The 15,088-nt window shown below is 31.6% G+C and overlaps 1 protein-coding gene across 1 annotated transcript; it reads right to left on the reverse strand.

Annotated features, from left to right (window-relative positions):
• Nucleotides 1–666: 666 nt before the first annotated feature.
• On the reverse strand, nucleotides 667–12,290 carry LOC139492357 (beta-1,4-N-acetylgalactosaminyltransferase bre-4-like). Its single transcript, XM_071280564.1, has 6 exons — nucleotides 11,663–12,290; nucleotides 10,715–10,953; nucleotides 8,405–8,592; nucleotides 2,426–2,548; nucleotides 2,004–2,105; nucleotides 667–955 (listed from the first exon to the last, which is right to left on the reverse strand). The coding sequence occupies exons 1-6, from the start codon at nucleotides 12,018–12,020 to the stop codon at nucleotides 820–822; spliced, it is 1,146 nt and encodes a 381-aa protein (XP_071136665.1). The 5' UTR covers nucleotides 12,021–12,290; the 3' UTR covers nucleotides 667–819.
• Nucleotides 12,291–15,088: the final 2,798 nt, after the last annotated feature.

Below are 15,088 nucleotides of genomic sequence, written 5' to 3' on the forward strand. Positions count from 1 at the left end.
AACTAAAACCCTCGAAAACAACAAAACACTGAAGTGCAACAAAAACAAACGACAATGCAACATACATAGACACGAACTATTAGATAATAACTGCCATATTTCCGACTTGGTACAGTACATTTTAAGAAAAAATGGAGAGTTAAACCTGGTTTTTGTGGCTAGCCAAACCTCCTCGCTTTATGGAAATGTCACATATACATCTAAAATAATATCATATGACGGAAATACAGTACCAATAAATGCAAAAGCACCCAAGACAGATAAATACATAAAGAATGGACAACAAATATAAGATAAAAAATCTACAATACAATGGCGAAAACCGACGACAAATCAAGCTTTACACAAAACACAATGGCTACAATCTTGTTGCTCACGAAAAGATCAAATTTGGTGATATCGTTATGGAGGAAATTTTGATGGAATCTTTAATAGTAACGAGAATTGAAACATAATCGTGGTCCTCTGTGACAGATATTCCATTAAAATCAACCAGATCATGATGGCATAAAAAAAAATGAAGATTTTAATTGCATAAAGAAAAAACTAAGAAAATACTAGTTTTTCATCAAAAACTAAATGATCCTAAATAGAAGAACAGAAACCATCATGAATAAAAACAAATTAAAATTATAACAATTTTCCCCCGAAGGACGTAACAAAATATTTAAAAAGTAAGGATGACTTTATTTGTAATAGAACAGCATCACCAGTAATACGTGATGATAATGGTATATTAATGGCATGGTTTCAGTATTATTTATTGCTTCAATTTACATAGAAACTCCCTGAATACAGTCATCCTATGGTTTGATCAAATTATAATGGCTGTTTTCCAACATTTATAAGTATATGGGTGTAGAACTTGTGTCTAGTCAACTTCTCCACAGAGTAATTGGCATTGTTCAGTCCATCAAGAAGGAATCTTTTGTTAACACCACTCAACAGTTTAATCCTGTAAAAATAATTATATAATATGTCAAACTTTTATACTGTTAATAGAACATGTAGAAGTGTAGTATGTCATATTATCACTAAATGTTCCTGACTTGTTATAGGCATTTTCTTATGTAGATTGTCAGACAATCGGCTTACGTATGGAAACCAATTGTACTCCTTCCATTGCCGACAAAAATATGATATTAATTTTAATTTTACTTATTTGAACATTTCATTTCTGTGTAGCAACATTTAAGCAACTCCTTATAAATATCCGTGAATTCCTTCATTATGTATCACACCGAGACTTGCGTTTGAACTGATGATTTCCTGAAAAAAAAGTTGTTGTGTACAAGGAATTTATTGATCAAAGGGTTTCAAATCGCAAAGGCGAGTCCTCCAGTTGAAAAATTTACGAACGGTTTCATGATTTGGTTGACTGTTTAGGAATACTCGCGTCCCATGGATATGCTCCACATGTGCCCGATGCGACTTTCATTCTTGCCATGAGTAACACGACCTGTGTCACTAGTTGAACAGGAACTGCATTCCCTATATAAGTTCCCTACAGGTAATATAGCAAAATCTGGACAATGAAAAGAGTGTAGTACGATAAAGATTCAGTCCTTTTTTTTAGACGGTTAATGATGTTTTTACATTAAAAATCTAAATAAAATGAAATGCGTATTGCCATGCCAGTACCGAAGCATTGGACACTGGACTGATAATAAATACATCGAATATAATTGTTTTTATAAAACTTAAATATCTGAAAAAGTAACAAAATAGAGAAAGATAAATGTTGACCATCGGCATTGAACCATCAATGTTCGATCAACCTTGTCAAACAGAATTTGTATACCTTCATTAGAATCACCACTGAGACAGATAAACATACAAATATGTTACAACCGTTATCAAAACAGCATAATTGAAGTGCGGTTGAGCTGTGTTTTCTCATGAAGTTTCTCTAAAGTCTAATCTTTTGGCTGTTTCGTTTACCCAAAAGAATAGTGACATCGCCACTATGGTAACTATGTAGTTAAATAGTAATTTGAATTAACCTTGAATTCCACTTTGCAGGAACCTGTTTCTTGTGGCGCAGCATTTTATATCTTGCAATATTTTTTGGTGGTCTTAGAATTCGCAATCCAGCCAGTTTAATTCTGTAAAACAAATACTTGTAAAAATATAAAAAAAAGAATGTGCTCTGGTTTAGGATACATCCCTGCAAGCATAACATGTAAAATGAAAATTTATTAAACAAATAAAACTGTTATGCCGTGTAATTTTAGAGACTTTTATAATTTGAATTGATATTTGTTTTTCAATTTCCCATGGATAACCAAACCCTTGATTATAACGGTTAGAATACACCTCATTAAATCAGACAAAATTTAATGAAATCGGTAACAAGAAGTGATTTCACGCATTATTTCAATTCGGTTCTTAAGAATTTATATGAACATCAAATTATCTCCATTACCTGTAGGCCATATCATCATCTTCTCCTCCCCATCCCCAAAACTCGTTAGAAAAACCATTTACAGTCTCGAATTGTTCTTTTCTCATAGCCAAAACTCCACCAACCAACATCTCATACTGCAATCTATGTAAGAATATAGAAACGTTTACAAAGTAGTAGGTCCAGTAATGGCCGATTTTGGCCTCAAATTTCAGGTCCATCTGACAAAAGATTTTGGACACTTTTTAAACACTTAAGTGTCTATTTCAGTTGATTCAATTAGTTTATGTGTAAGATTTTAACTGATTTAGTCATTACAAACGCTCCAATTCAAGCTTAAATATGACATATCTATCAAATATGCCAAAAACGTCACATATTATATGATTTTTGTCAAAAATGTCATCCGTGTTCATCCTCTACCTTTATATATGTTGTGTCTTATCATCAAATACAACTTACATTTAACTATTAAGAATGAACACAAATGCGGCCACTATCATCTCAGACGGAAACCGTCTAAAATTTAACTTAAATGCTAAAATTGTGAAGATTTCAGTAATCTAGCATGACTTAATGATGCTAGTACCCGATATATGTGCATTGTATTGTCAAAAACAGCCTATATCTATGTAGCAGAGGCTGTCTTCTTTCCAATAAATAACTAAAAGTTTACATTTTATCATTTTTGTAAAACTGCTATGTTTTGGGACAAAAAAGGGGTCTTACTGGACCTACGCCTTTGTACACGTTATAGTATAGAAATAATATAGTGAAGGTTAAATAAGGCGCCTAACAAACCAGAACAGGTGAAACACGATTATTTGCAACTGTAGGTCCTTTTGATGACTGTATAATATGTTTTGCACTGCTTGCCGTGTTTATCTTTTCGTCATATTGCTTTCGACCGAGAAGTAGTCCGTTGGTTGATTCTTTTTCCTTCTTATTTACAAATCATGTTCAGTATTTTTGTTAAAACCTCTGACAAGTTGACTGTTATGCCAGAACATTATAAAATGTTCAAGATTTGAATAAGTTGAACACAAAAGTCATAATTAAAATTTTGAATTCCGAATTTCAGCTTATCGGTTTTAAAGGAGTTTTCGATTGATAAAAAAGTAAAATAACATTTATTCAATCAAATGAAAAAAAGCGAACAGATTACATCTTTTTTTTAAAAGTTAAAGACGAACCACGGTCCACTAAACACTAAACATAATAAAAAGAACAAGGAACCAGCCAGATACCAGCGAGGAGGATAGTTTTTCCGTCACTAGTTGAAACCATTGTGTTGCTACAGTCGGAACATATCGTTGGTTATTTTTTATTTTTTTTATTTTTCATATTTTTTAACTGTCTGGCAGGTGTTACCCATCGTGTTGCTCACGAAAAGATCTAATTTGATGATATCGTTATCGATGAAATTTTGATGGAATCTTTAAAAGTAACGACAGTTGAAACATAATCGTTGTCTTCTGTGGCAGATATTCCATTAAATTCAACCATATCATGATGGCGTAAAATAATGAAGATTTTAATTGCATAAAGAAAATACTTGTTTTTTTTTTTATCAAACACTAAATGATCCTAAATAGAAGAACAGAAACCATCATGAATAAAAACAAATACAAATCAAAATTATAACAATTTTCCCCCGAAGGATGTATCAAAATATTTAAAAAGTAAGGATGACTTTATTTGTAATAGAACAGCATCACCAGTAACACGTGATGATAATGACGTGTAAAATCTGACAGAAGTGTAATATGGATTGTCAATAGAATTAGAAAATTGTCTACTAAATTATAATTTGGTTCCGGTGCTTTCGTGTATGTTCTTCTATCAGGAAATGCAAGCTCTAGAAAATGTATCGTCAATGATTGTTTGATACTCTAAATACTAAAAAATGCACAATAAACGAACTCCTAGGGAAATTTAAGACAGGGAGTCTATTATCAATAATAATAGCAATTCCTGACTTGGAAAAGGCATTTTCTCACAAAGAAAATGGTTGATTTAAACTGGTTTAATAGGTAACTGCATGTACATTTATGTATCAGTGGGATCCATTATTTCAAGTTCAATGATTTAGATGCGATGAGCATCACCACCAACCAAATTAGTCAATGAGAGGTCATTATATGTTTTGCAGATTGTGAGGTTATATAGTTCACAATGCTTACATCTCTATTCTTCCTTTAATAAATCGGGATACTAGTGTTTATTGAAGAGAAGTCAAATGTACTATACCTTTGTATATTTATAAAGTATATTTTGCACGAGAAGAAGAACATGAATTGTATATACATGATCTTTAAAATGAGTTAAAAGATCTGATTCATATCACACTTCAGGTTACCTCTTCAGCATGGGTTTTATTATATTATTTTTTTCGCCAAGTAACATAACTATATTTTTCGTTTAAAATTAACCTTTTTTCCTTACCCCCCCCCTCCTTTTGCCTTAAATAAGGTGATTTTGCCCTATTGTGTCTATGATTATTCTTTATTCTGTCAAACTTATTTTAAAGTTTACATTAAATGAATAAACACTAAACATTTACTTTCTTTTCTTGACCATCGTAAATGAAAAAGTTGAGACTTAAACTATGCTTGAAACACACGTGTCACTCAAACGACTTTAAAGTAGTCTCTCTAATCAATTACCTATATTAAAGTCAAAGGATAATTAAAGTTTTGAATTGCAGATTTTTCTTGCTTTTGAAAATTTTTCGTCACAACAGCTTTCTTTTCTAAACTATCTTTAAAAGGAGAGGAGACGTCAAAAGTTTGCTTCAAGTCGTAAATAAATTCTGTATGTGACATTTAGCGGAAGCCATTTAACCATATCATTTTGTCAAACAATTCAATTAACACCTTTATTAATTAGTCCTTTGTTGTTGATAGCTATAAAATGCAATCAGCTGATTATTGATTTTTTGTCCAAATCTTAATGAGGTCAAGGTGAATTCCGAGGATTGTCTGATCGGGTAAAGTCCGAGAAACTCGAAAAAAGTAAATAAACAAGATGGAGGGAAATAAATCGTTCTATATATTTCTTTCGCCAAATTCTTTCGCAAATGACGAATTTTTATCGCCACAATTATTATTTTTTCGCAAATTGCGAAAATGGCGAACGCCAGCGGAAACCCTGATACCAAGGACAATTTAACATATGATGACATGTTTTTGCCACCTTAGATCGTTAGATAGTTTGTATAGTCATTTTATCTGTAATTAGACCGATTGTGTCCTATTCCCTATTGTAATATTATTATGTCGATGCACCTAGTTTAGTACATTTTGGGGATTTCCTCAGTTTTTATCAGTACCTTGAATCTATTACGATATTCCAACATAGGTAAATTACTAACGCCATAAATATTTTCATACTTGATGGATTTTCATATATTTCTCTTTTCCCCAAAGAAATAGTTACATACTTCTTAATGTATCACTGTTAAGTAGATGAATGAATAAAACAAGATCAGATTGACAGAATATACTACTATAAAAAGTAAAATCACAAAAAATACTGTACTCCGAGGAAAATTCAAAACGGAAAGTAGCTGATCTAATGGCCAAATCAAAAGCTTAAACACACCAAAATAATGTACAGGCATTTTCTTAAGTAAAAATTGTGAATCAAACCTGGTTTTATAGTAAGCTTAACCTTCTACTTGTTTGACAGTCGCATAAATTCTATTATATCGACAACGATGTGTGAACAAAACAATCAGACATAAAAGGTAAAACTGTCAAGAATAGGGGTACTGCAGTCAACATTATGTGATTATCTTAATAACTGTAAAACAAACAAATAATTATGTAAACAAACATTTACCATGGCACACTAACAAAATGACATGATGTATAAATACAGAGCCACGTCAGATGTCATATAACAAAATTCCATTCTCAATTTCACATTGCTAAAGTCCTTTATTTTGTGTATTTATAAAACTCATATATTTCAATAAAACTGTAAATGAAAAACTACTGATAACAAAATAATGTAGATTTTAGGACAAATGAAGTAAACGGATGTTGTGATCTATCATTGGGAGGTAATTGTCAACGACTGGACGAGATTATTTATCTTTAACCATTTGTTTTGGCTTTGGTATTGAACGAAGACAAATTTTTCTATCACGCGGATTTATCTATTGATTATCTATGCATCTTTCCCTTCGCTTTTCACAACAATTGGATTCTGTCGTGTTTTTTGTTTAGTAATCAATTTATGAATCTATTTCAATGACCATCCTACCATTTCTGCAATCATTTGAAATATTTGTTATTTCATATCACCCTCTGATAATTAGTCTGGCATTGATTGGGACAAGTTAAAGAAGGACATAAAGCAAAACTAAATCAGATGGTCTCTAGAGATCTGCCTGTCTGATGAAATTTGTTTATCAATCTTTCTAAATATTGATATGTCTTTATCATATGAACTATCCTTTTGACAGCCACAAAAACATAGGTTAATACGATATTACAAATGGTTGAACTGTGATAGGTCAACACGTCTAAATGATTTAACAGTTATTCAGGCTATACATAACGATAATTGTATTTTTGAGTTTCGCATATACTAACATGTTTTAAAATAAATTCTGTCATCTCATATTTTAATAAACCTCTCCTGGACACTCAGTTATACGGTAGACAATGCTATCAATATCAGGCATTCCATCGTCACCAACTACAAACGTTGTACAACAATTCTTTTTGTTATGACTGTGTAAACCGTGCATAATTTTGTAAGCTGTTTTTTTTTTTATACAGGACTGCCTTTTTTTTTTTTTTTATCATTCCTGTTTATATTAGACTGAATTATTTTATAATGCCTATTTATACTGGGCGTATATTTTGCTACTTATGTTTATGTCAGACAGATTGTTTGTTTTGTCTCCAATTTGTTGTTTAAACTCGTTACAGCTGTCAAGTTACAATTTCTTTCCATACTTTTTAAATTGTGTCAGCTTTACTTGCTAAACGTTTGCGTTCATGTTAAATGCAGTAGTCGACATACTGCAATATGATATGTAGATCATGTTTTACCATTGCTGCTATCTTGTATTAACAATATATGGGATAAAGATCAAAATTTGCAATATAGTTAAAATTAAAGTTCTTTTAAATTGCTATTTTATAAACGACTTCATTACATAATATCAATTACGTTGCTCTAAGAATAACTTTCATGCTATAATTTCATAGAAAATTACATAGGATGAAAATGCAATTGAAGGATGCCAATTACATTTGAGAGAAAGGAAAGACCGTAAAATTTAATAAGTTTTCCTCAGAACATTGATGTGAAGCCATATTTTTTTTTCTGTAACATGCATTTCAATCTATTTTTACTCGTAAATGAGATTTTAAAGATAAACTTGCCTGCAGAAAAGGAATAATACTTTAATGTCTTTCTAGTAATTTTTCAAAATTTCAATTATTTTTGACAGTTTTGTTTCTTTTTAAGAACACACGTAATGGAACTGACGCATATGCAAATTTGTCTATAGTGCAATGTAAGAAAGAATATTTTCTCTTGACAATTTAATGTATTGAAGATGAAACCAGAAAATCCCATTTTTTTTGGAAATATTTAGCACTCGAACCTATTCACATAACATGGTACAATAAATTATCGATAAATGAAAACTGTATGTGCTTGTCTCAAGCCCACTGCCTTCTATAGTTCAGCGGTTGTTTTGGTTTGTGCGTGTCATGATTGTTTTTCGTACATTTTATCAGCATTTAGAAGGCAGTTGCTTTGCCAGTTTAATGTTTTTTTGCTTCTCACTATATTTCCATCCTGAAACTTTTAAAGCTGGTTGCGTTCATCTTAAAAGAAAAAAAAACGAAAACCTGTAGTGGCCTACGGTTCATATTTTTGTCATTTAGTCTTTTGATATAATTGTCACATTTTGATTTACCACATCCTTTATATTTTAATTAATAATTGTCATCTACTGCACGTCTTATTACATACCTATAATTCATCTCATCAATTGCAACAGAGAGGTGTGTTGGTTGCCATGGACACGGATAAATGTTTCTGACGTCTTCAGGAATTAAATCTACGTCATGAAAGACAACACACTGGTAGCTAAACAGTTTGGTTGATTCGATGAACGCAGCATTCATAAGTTTTCCTTTGTTGAAGGTTCCGTTTCCAACCTATAATAAACAAAATGTTACAATAAGCGGTATTTGTATTTTTAAACACAATTTAAAATCTTGAATTATTTGTTGTTTTCTTAAAGTCCAGTGACAAAGATTTCATGCATAACGAGAACAAGAACACTAATACTAGTAGGTATAATCTGAAGGAGAAGAAGAGAATTAAAGTCGGGAAATTTAGACTGTCACTTTAAATATTAGTTGGAACGACCACCAGAAAGTTTTGCAATTGACCGTTAAAACAGATAGCAAGGCATTTCTTTTGATAAAAGGCTGCACATTAATATATCTCGTGCATTAAAAACGGAGTCCAATCTTTAGCATGTCTTCGAGGTCTTGGTGATTATTTTGCAATATCCTTGCAACCTTTCAGGTGACAAGAAAACCCGTTCATTTGATTGAAACATCTTTGAGGTATGTTAATGCAAATTGTATTGTACCAATTTTGGTTTGGCAACGTTTTATTTTTCTGACAGGTTGTGACGGCATTTACTCGAAATAGCCCTTCAGGAAAATATTTGGACAAGTATTGTGAAAATAATTGTGAGTTATTGGATCTCATTCCATATAATTGCATGAATTTCAAGATTACCTTTGATACACGTTATAAAAATACTTTTATTTTTTTGGTGGCTTTTGTCCATTAATGTGACGCGCAGTTCGTGGTGTCCTGTGCTGTCATTTATTCATGGGAGGTGTCTGTTGTTATTCTGTGTTTTACTTGTTGTAATGTACTGTATATCATTTATTCGTGTATTTCTATTTGCTGAGTGTTCTTGCGTTTGATTGTACTGTGTTCTTATCACGTACTGTTGTCATTGTAGCGGTATTTTTTTCTATTAACATAAAATTGCCATATTTCGGAAGTTTTTGCCAAGCAAATAAAACCAGGTTCAACCCTCGATTTTTTCTAAAAATGTCCTAACCAAGTCAGAAATATAGCAGTTCGTTTCATTGTATGTTGTCGTTTGTTTCTGTTGCTTTTCGGAGTTGCTGTTTTCCGTTATTTTCCTCTTATTGTTTATGTGTTTTCCTAAGTGTTAGTTTGTATTCCAGATTTGTTTTCTCTTGAATGATTTATTACTTTTGAACAGCGGTATAATACTGTAGCTTTTATTTAAAGGATGTAGCAAGAAACCAAGCTTGCTCTTTTCGAAGTGCTTTTCATCAATATAAAGCAAATCACCTTTTCAAATATCTGATATAGATTGAAGAGGTTTTATTTGGTTTGATTCAATGCAATAGCATGTCTTGCTCCATTTTTGCAATACCATCGTGAATAAAAATGTCTAAATGTTTTGTCTAAATTGTTTTATCTATACTATTTGAACAAGGACTTTGTTTGGTTCTATTTATGAGAAACGGGAAAATATGGCATTAGTCATGTGAGTTTTTATTTAGTCGCAATTTTATGATGAATTTCATTTTTGTTCGAAAACTCGAAGAATTTTTAATTTCTTTCGTACTTATAACTGGATAACGTGCTTCCAAATATACGACAGTATAAAATGAAAGAATTGATTAATTTGATTGACTGCTTCTCTGTCAAACAAATAGAATACCGTGTCTGGTATGATTACATTTCTTTCTTCTGCAATGTTACGTTTTGTGATAAATTATACTATCTGTGCATTTGTGTGGTGTATTTAATATGGATCAGCATATTGCTGCTAGACGTTAAATACTGATCTCGTTATTAATAAAAAAATCGCAACAGCAAAAAGTAAAACCACAAAAATACTTCAAAAGGCTAAATCAAAAGATCAAACACATCAAACGAATGGACAATTGTCATATTCCTGACTTGGTACAGGCAGTAAAGACAAATATTCTTAAAAATATCGTGCGGTGAACTGTAGTTGTTCGTGTTCGTCATATTTGATTATGTGTACTTGTGCCATGGCCAACATTAGCTCTTCTCCACATTTTTCATTTTATAACACAATAATTAATCATCATTCAAATGCTAAAGATTAAAAAAATACAAAAATACAATAACACAAAAATTTGAAAATTAAAAATATGTGAAAAAGCATGAGGGATTTTCCAATCATTTTAGATTATCTCGATTTAATCATTTATGTATAATATATATATATATATATATTAACACTCTTACTTGTTCAGCTACAATAATCCAGAACTCTATATGCTGTCTTTTTAACATTGGTATTATGTAACGGAGTAATATGCAGAGGTGCTGTTGTCTGTCCCTGTATGGTATGATAATAATGAGAGCATGACGAGAACAGTTGTTGGATCGCCAGTGACCACCATCTTCAACATCAGAATGGAATGTTTTTAAAAAGTGAATTGCTTCATCACACAATAATACATTGTTGATAGGTATCTGGCCGTCTGGAGAAAAAAAAAGGAAATCAATGAGCATTGAATATTTTTGTCATTAAGAAAAAGGCATCGCTATAAAATGAATAATTAAGTGTTATGGTCCAACCAGTAAACAGGTTCAAAGCAGCAAATTAAAACATAAATGCATTTATTCCTAAAGAACTTATAAAATTATAATCAAAATAATTCTTAAAGAAACTTATTATTTAAGGTAATTGCACATATTTCGAAAAAAATGTATCCCACCCTAAAGGACCATGATATTTTGGATTTGAAGCTTAAAACGATAGCCGACTCGAAAAATAGAAATTTTAGAGAAAAAAAGAATTAACTTTGTACTTCAAAGTTATTTTGTAAAAATTTTTCCACTTAAAAAAAAATGTGCCATTCAAGTATAAAGCGTTTATTCAAATAATTATTGCCTATGGATATATATCCCTCATTTGAGGTAAAGATGCTCGTTTAAAGTGCTCTACTCCATATGGCGTCGTGTGTCCAATCTATTTGACGGCCTTCAATAAAACAGAAACGTCCTCTTCCACGAAGTATTTTACTATACTATAAATCTTGAAAGAATTTTTTAATTTTCGATTTAATTCAAAGCTTTACTTCATTTTTATCTTTTGACGCTATCTTTTGAACAAAACTTATTTTTTAGGAACTGAATTTGAGATATTTAAGAAGTCGTATTATTTGTTTGATTGATTGTACTACTTACCTAGTTTTTCCAATACTTTACACTCATTGTCGAAATTTTGTCTCGATGGTAAATGTTCTGTATCAGCAGAATTCGTAATCCTGGTTGAGTTATTACTAAATTCTTTCATAATCTTTTTGAATCTTTGTCTATTTATTTCATATTGAGCAACACGTTGGTACTGTCTTAATTTCATGGAAGCTCGTGCTTCTCTGTTATATTTTACATCAACATGTTTGGTATTAAAATGTATTCCGTGTTCATTAAAGGTCTCCTGTGTTTGATTTGAAGTAGTGCAGATCTCATAAAGAGTAAGAACTGCAGATAATAGGAATGCGAATAAACAGATTGATTTGATAAAGCTTTTCCGAAATAACATAATGCATGGTTGCTAATTTTCATCTCGACTCTGGAAATATATTTCACATCCAACCTTTCTTTTTACCTTGTAAGTATATTATTGCCAAAAGCATATATTATTGAGGCAAACGTTTGACATGCTATTAGTAGCAATCAACTAGTCTTTCCGCTTTCCGAGATGAAAAGTTTTCTCCAACAAACACTCCCGATAACATCAATCAAGCATATAATGGGTTAACTATCAAATTTTCATATAACTTTCGGTATCAATATCTTGGGATCATCTTATATCGATTTGTCACAAGACACTCGTAGTGTCACTAACTTCTCAATAATTCTGTGGCCATCACACGTCCAAATGAACCGCACAGTCCTGATTAAATCTGAAGATTTATTGAAGTCAGAGAAGTATACACAGATATTCACTACTGCAAGCTATTATGTTTTATCATTTGTATTGTGAGCACGTAATTCTATTTCAAATTTCTATTATAGTCTGCGTTAAGGAGTTCAATTCTTACTTACGTAAATGGTCGGGCATCGTATAAGAATGTAAATCGAAAGCATCCAAAATTCCAATTTAACAAAGTAGACAGTATTTTAAATTGCTTTGGTAAGAAATAGATACAGCTGTTGATAACCAAATACAAAATAAAAATAGACAGAAAATACTGAAGTATCTATCTCGTAGTCATGATCTTGTGCGCGACAAAAAAAATCATCAGTTCTATAAAAACAGACAACACATCGGTCAAATAGAAGGGACAACAAATGACAACCAGAGCCCTACAAACATCATAATTGTCAAAAGAGTGAGAACAAAAAAAAAAGTGAGCCATCGAAAATCACATTACAGACAACACCATGACAAACAAAAATAATTAAGATGACAAACAAAAACAAAACATTGATATTTTTTTAAGTGAGCAGAGCGAACCCAAATAAAAAAGTAAAGTTCGTCACAAAACTCATGTGCTCCGGAAGGGTAAACAGTCATTTGATAATGTGCAGAAATATTGCAATATACTAAAGGAGTAACTGTCGAGGGGTTGTTAGACTTTGATGAGTTTGATTACTAGTACTTTCTTAAAGTCACTTCTCTATCTATCTATCTGATATAGCGTAGTTAAAGGACTAAACTGTCTGAGGTTAATCGATAAAAATCGACTTTTGTCTGATGGCAGCTCTATAACATATGAAATCATAATATAAGTTTACACTGGATCTGACTTTTACAACAGCAATGAAACTCTATATAAACAGTACCACAGAAATAGATGCATTGATTTTGAAAATGAACACAACATTTTAGTGCATATCGTCTTAGTAAAAAAATACAGTTTATTTGATTAGATTTGTTATGCTGCTAGAACTCTCCCTTCCTTATAAAAAGGAAATAAGTCAATATCAAATAAAGAGTATCTTTGTAATTGAATAAAAGAGATACTATTAAGGTCAAAACTAAATAATCATTAAACGCTCACGGGAACAAATAACTGTTATTGGTTGCATATGTAAATAGATACAGGATAAGGCGAAACATAATCTAATTGTTTGTTCGTGCTACTTTTGCAAACGGTTCAAAGGTGTCACTGCAATTTATCAATATCTGAAAAATGCATTTTATTCTGTTATGAAATGCAAAACTAAAAACAGATCTGACTTGTTTGAAGGGCATTTAAAACTGAAAATTCCACAAAATTCTACAAAATAAGCTAGGAAAAGTATGGCTAGGGAAGAGAACTATTTGGAGTGTTTTTAATGAGTAATTATTTTATAAACGATCATATGTTTAACATATTAGCACGACTGCTCGTCCATCAGCATGAGGTAAACATTAATAGCTTTGTCGTTTACAGTTGTAATAAGGAGTGCACTGACCGATATGGAAAACCTCGAATTTACTTTAATTTATAAATGGATATTGATTCGATATTGAGTATTGCATAATCTTTCAACACCTAAGTATACACTTGTAGACTTCTACACGAAATGAAGTTTTTTTTAGATGATAAATGTGTATAAACTACATATATTTGGTGGATTGGTTTTTAAAAAGACATTCGGTATTCCTATGTGAAACAACTGAGCATCTGTTCATACAGACTCGTTCCATTAATTGTATAAAGCATAATTCATACAGGAATTTTGAAGAATGGAAAGAAGACAACTTTACGTTCAATTCACATGCATGCACTTGTCTCAGATCCCCTCCATATAAAAAAAAATCCGAGACAAGTGCCTGTGGTTCTATTAGTATATAGATGATGTCCTTTCACTAAATAAGTCTAAGTTCGGTGACCATGTTGATCAATCATTATATGTTGGACCTTGAATTAAGACAACTAACTATATGCGTCATATCTGAACTTGATTACCGGGATGAAGGTCGGTTGAAAACTAAGGAGCTTTATGTAAAAATACATGATTTCTAATTGTTCAAGAAAGGACTATGACGGTAAAGGACTGATTGTTTGTTTTTTAATCTTTGAAACAGATTTTCTAATAGACAAGAATTGACTTCCATGTTTAATATAGAATATTCCATATTCTAAGGTTTTAAACAAATATTCTCTGAAACTGACATTATCAAGATGCTTAATTTCTTGAGTGACAACATATTTGTTACGCTTGGGGAACGTGTTTTTTTCAACACTGTCGGTATTCCAATTGGCGGGCTGGCTTCATGAAGGAACTTTTTAAGAAGAAAGATATAAAATATAGCAATATCCTTTAACTTTATCTCCGCTATATATGATGCTCTCTCACTAAATAATTCAAAATTTGGTGACTTTGTTGAACGCATCTATCCCATCGAACTAGAGATAACGGATACAACAGATGCAGTTAAGTCGGCCTCATATCTTGACTTACATCTAGAAATTGACATCGAGGGTCTGTTGAAAACAAAACTTTACGACAAAAGAGATGATTTCAACTTCCCAATTGTGAACTTTCAATTTCTATGTAGCAACATTCAAGCACTGCTTGCATACGGAATATATATCTCCTAATTAATACGATATTTCCGGGCTTGTATGTCCTATCATAATTTCCTTGATAGTGGGTCGCTGCTCACAAGGAAGC

Source organism: Mytilus edulis, chromosome 10 (genome assembly GCF_963676685.1).
Source record: "Mytilus edulis chromosome 10, xbMytEdul2.2, whole genome shotgun sequence".
NCBI lineage: Eukaryota > Metazoa > Mollusca > Bivalvia > Mytilida > Mytilidae > Mytilus > Mytilus edulis.

What these genes read in the sequence shown, in the direction of transcription:
- LOC139492357 (XM_071280564.1), bottom strand. Translation starts at nt 12,020, where the DNA reads ATGTTATTTCGGAAAAGCTTTATCAAATCAATCTGTTTATTCGCATTC. An exon ending in TAAAGTATTGGAAAAACTAG is followed by an intron (nt 10,954 to 11,662) that starts GTAAGTAGTACA and finishes TTTTTTCTCCAG; the next exon opens with ACGGCCAGATACCTATCAAC. An exon ending in GATGATGATATGGCCTACAG is followed by an intron (nt 2,106 to 2,425) that starts GTAATGGAGATA and finishes TTTGTTTTACAG; the next exon opens with AATTAAACTGGCTGGATTGC.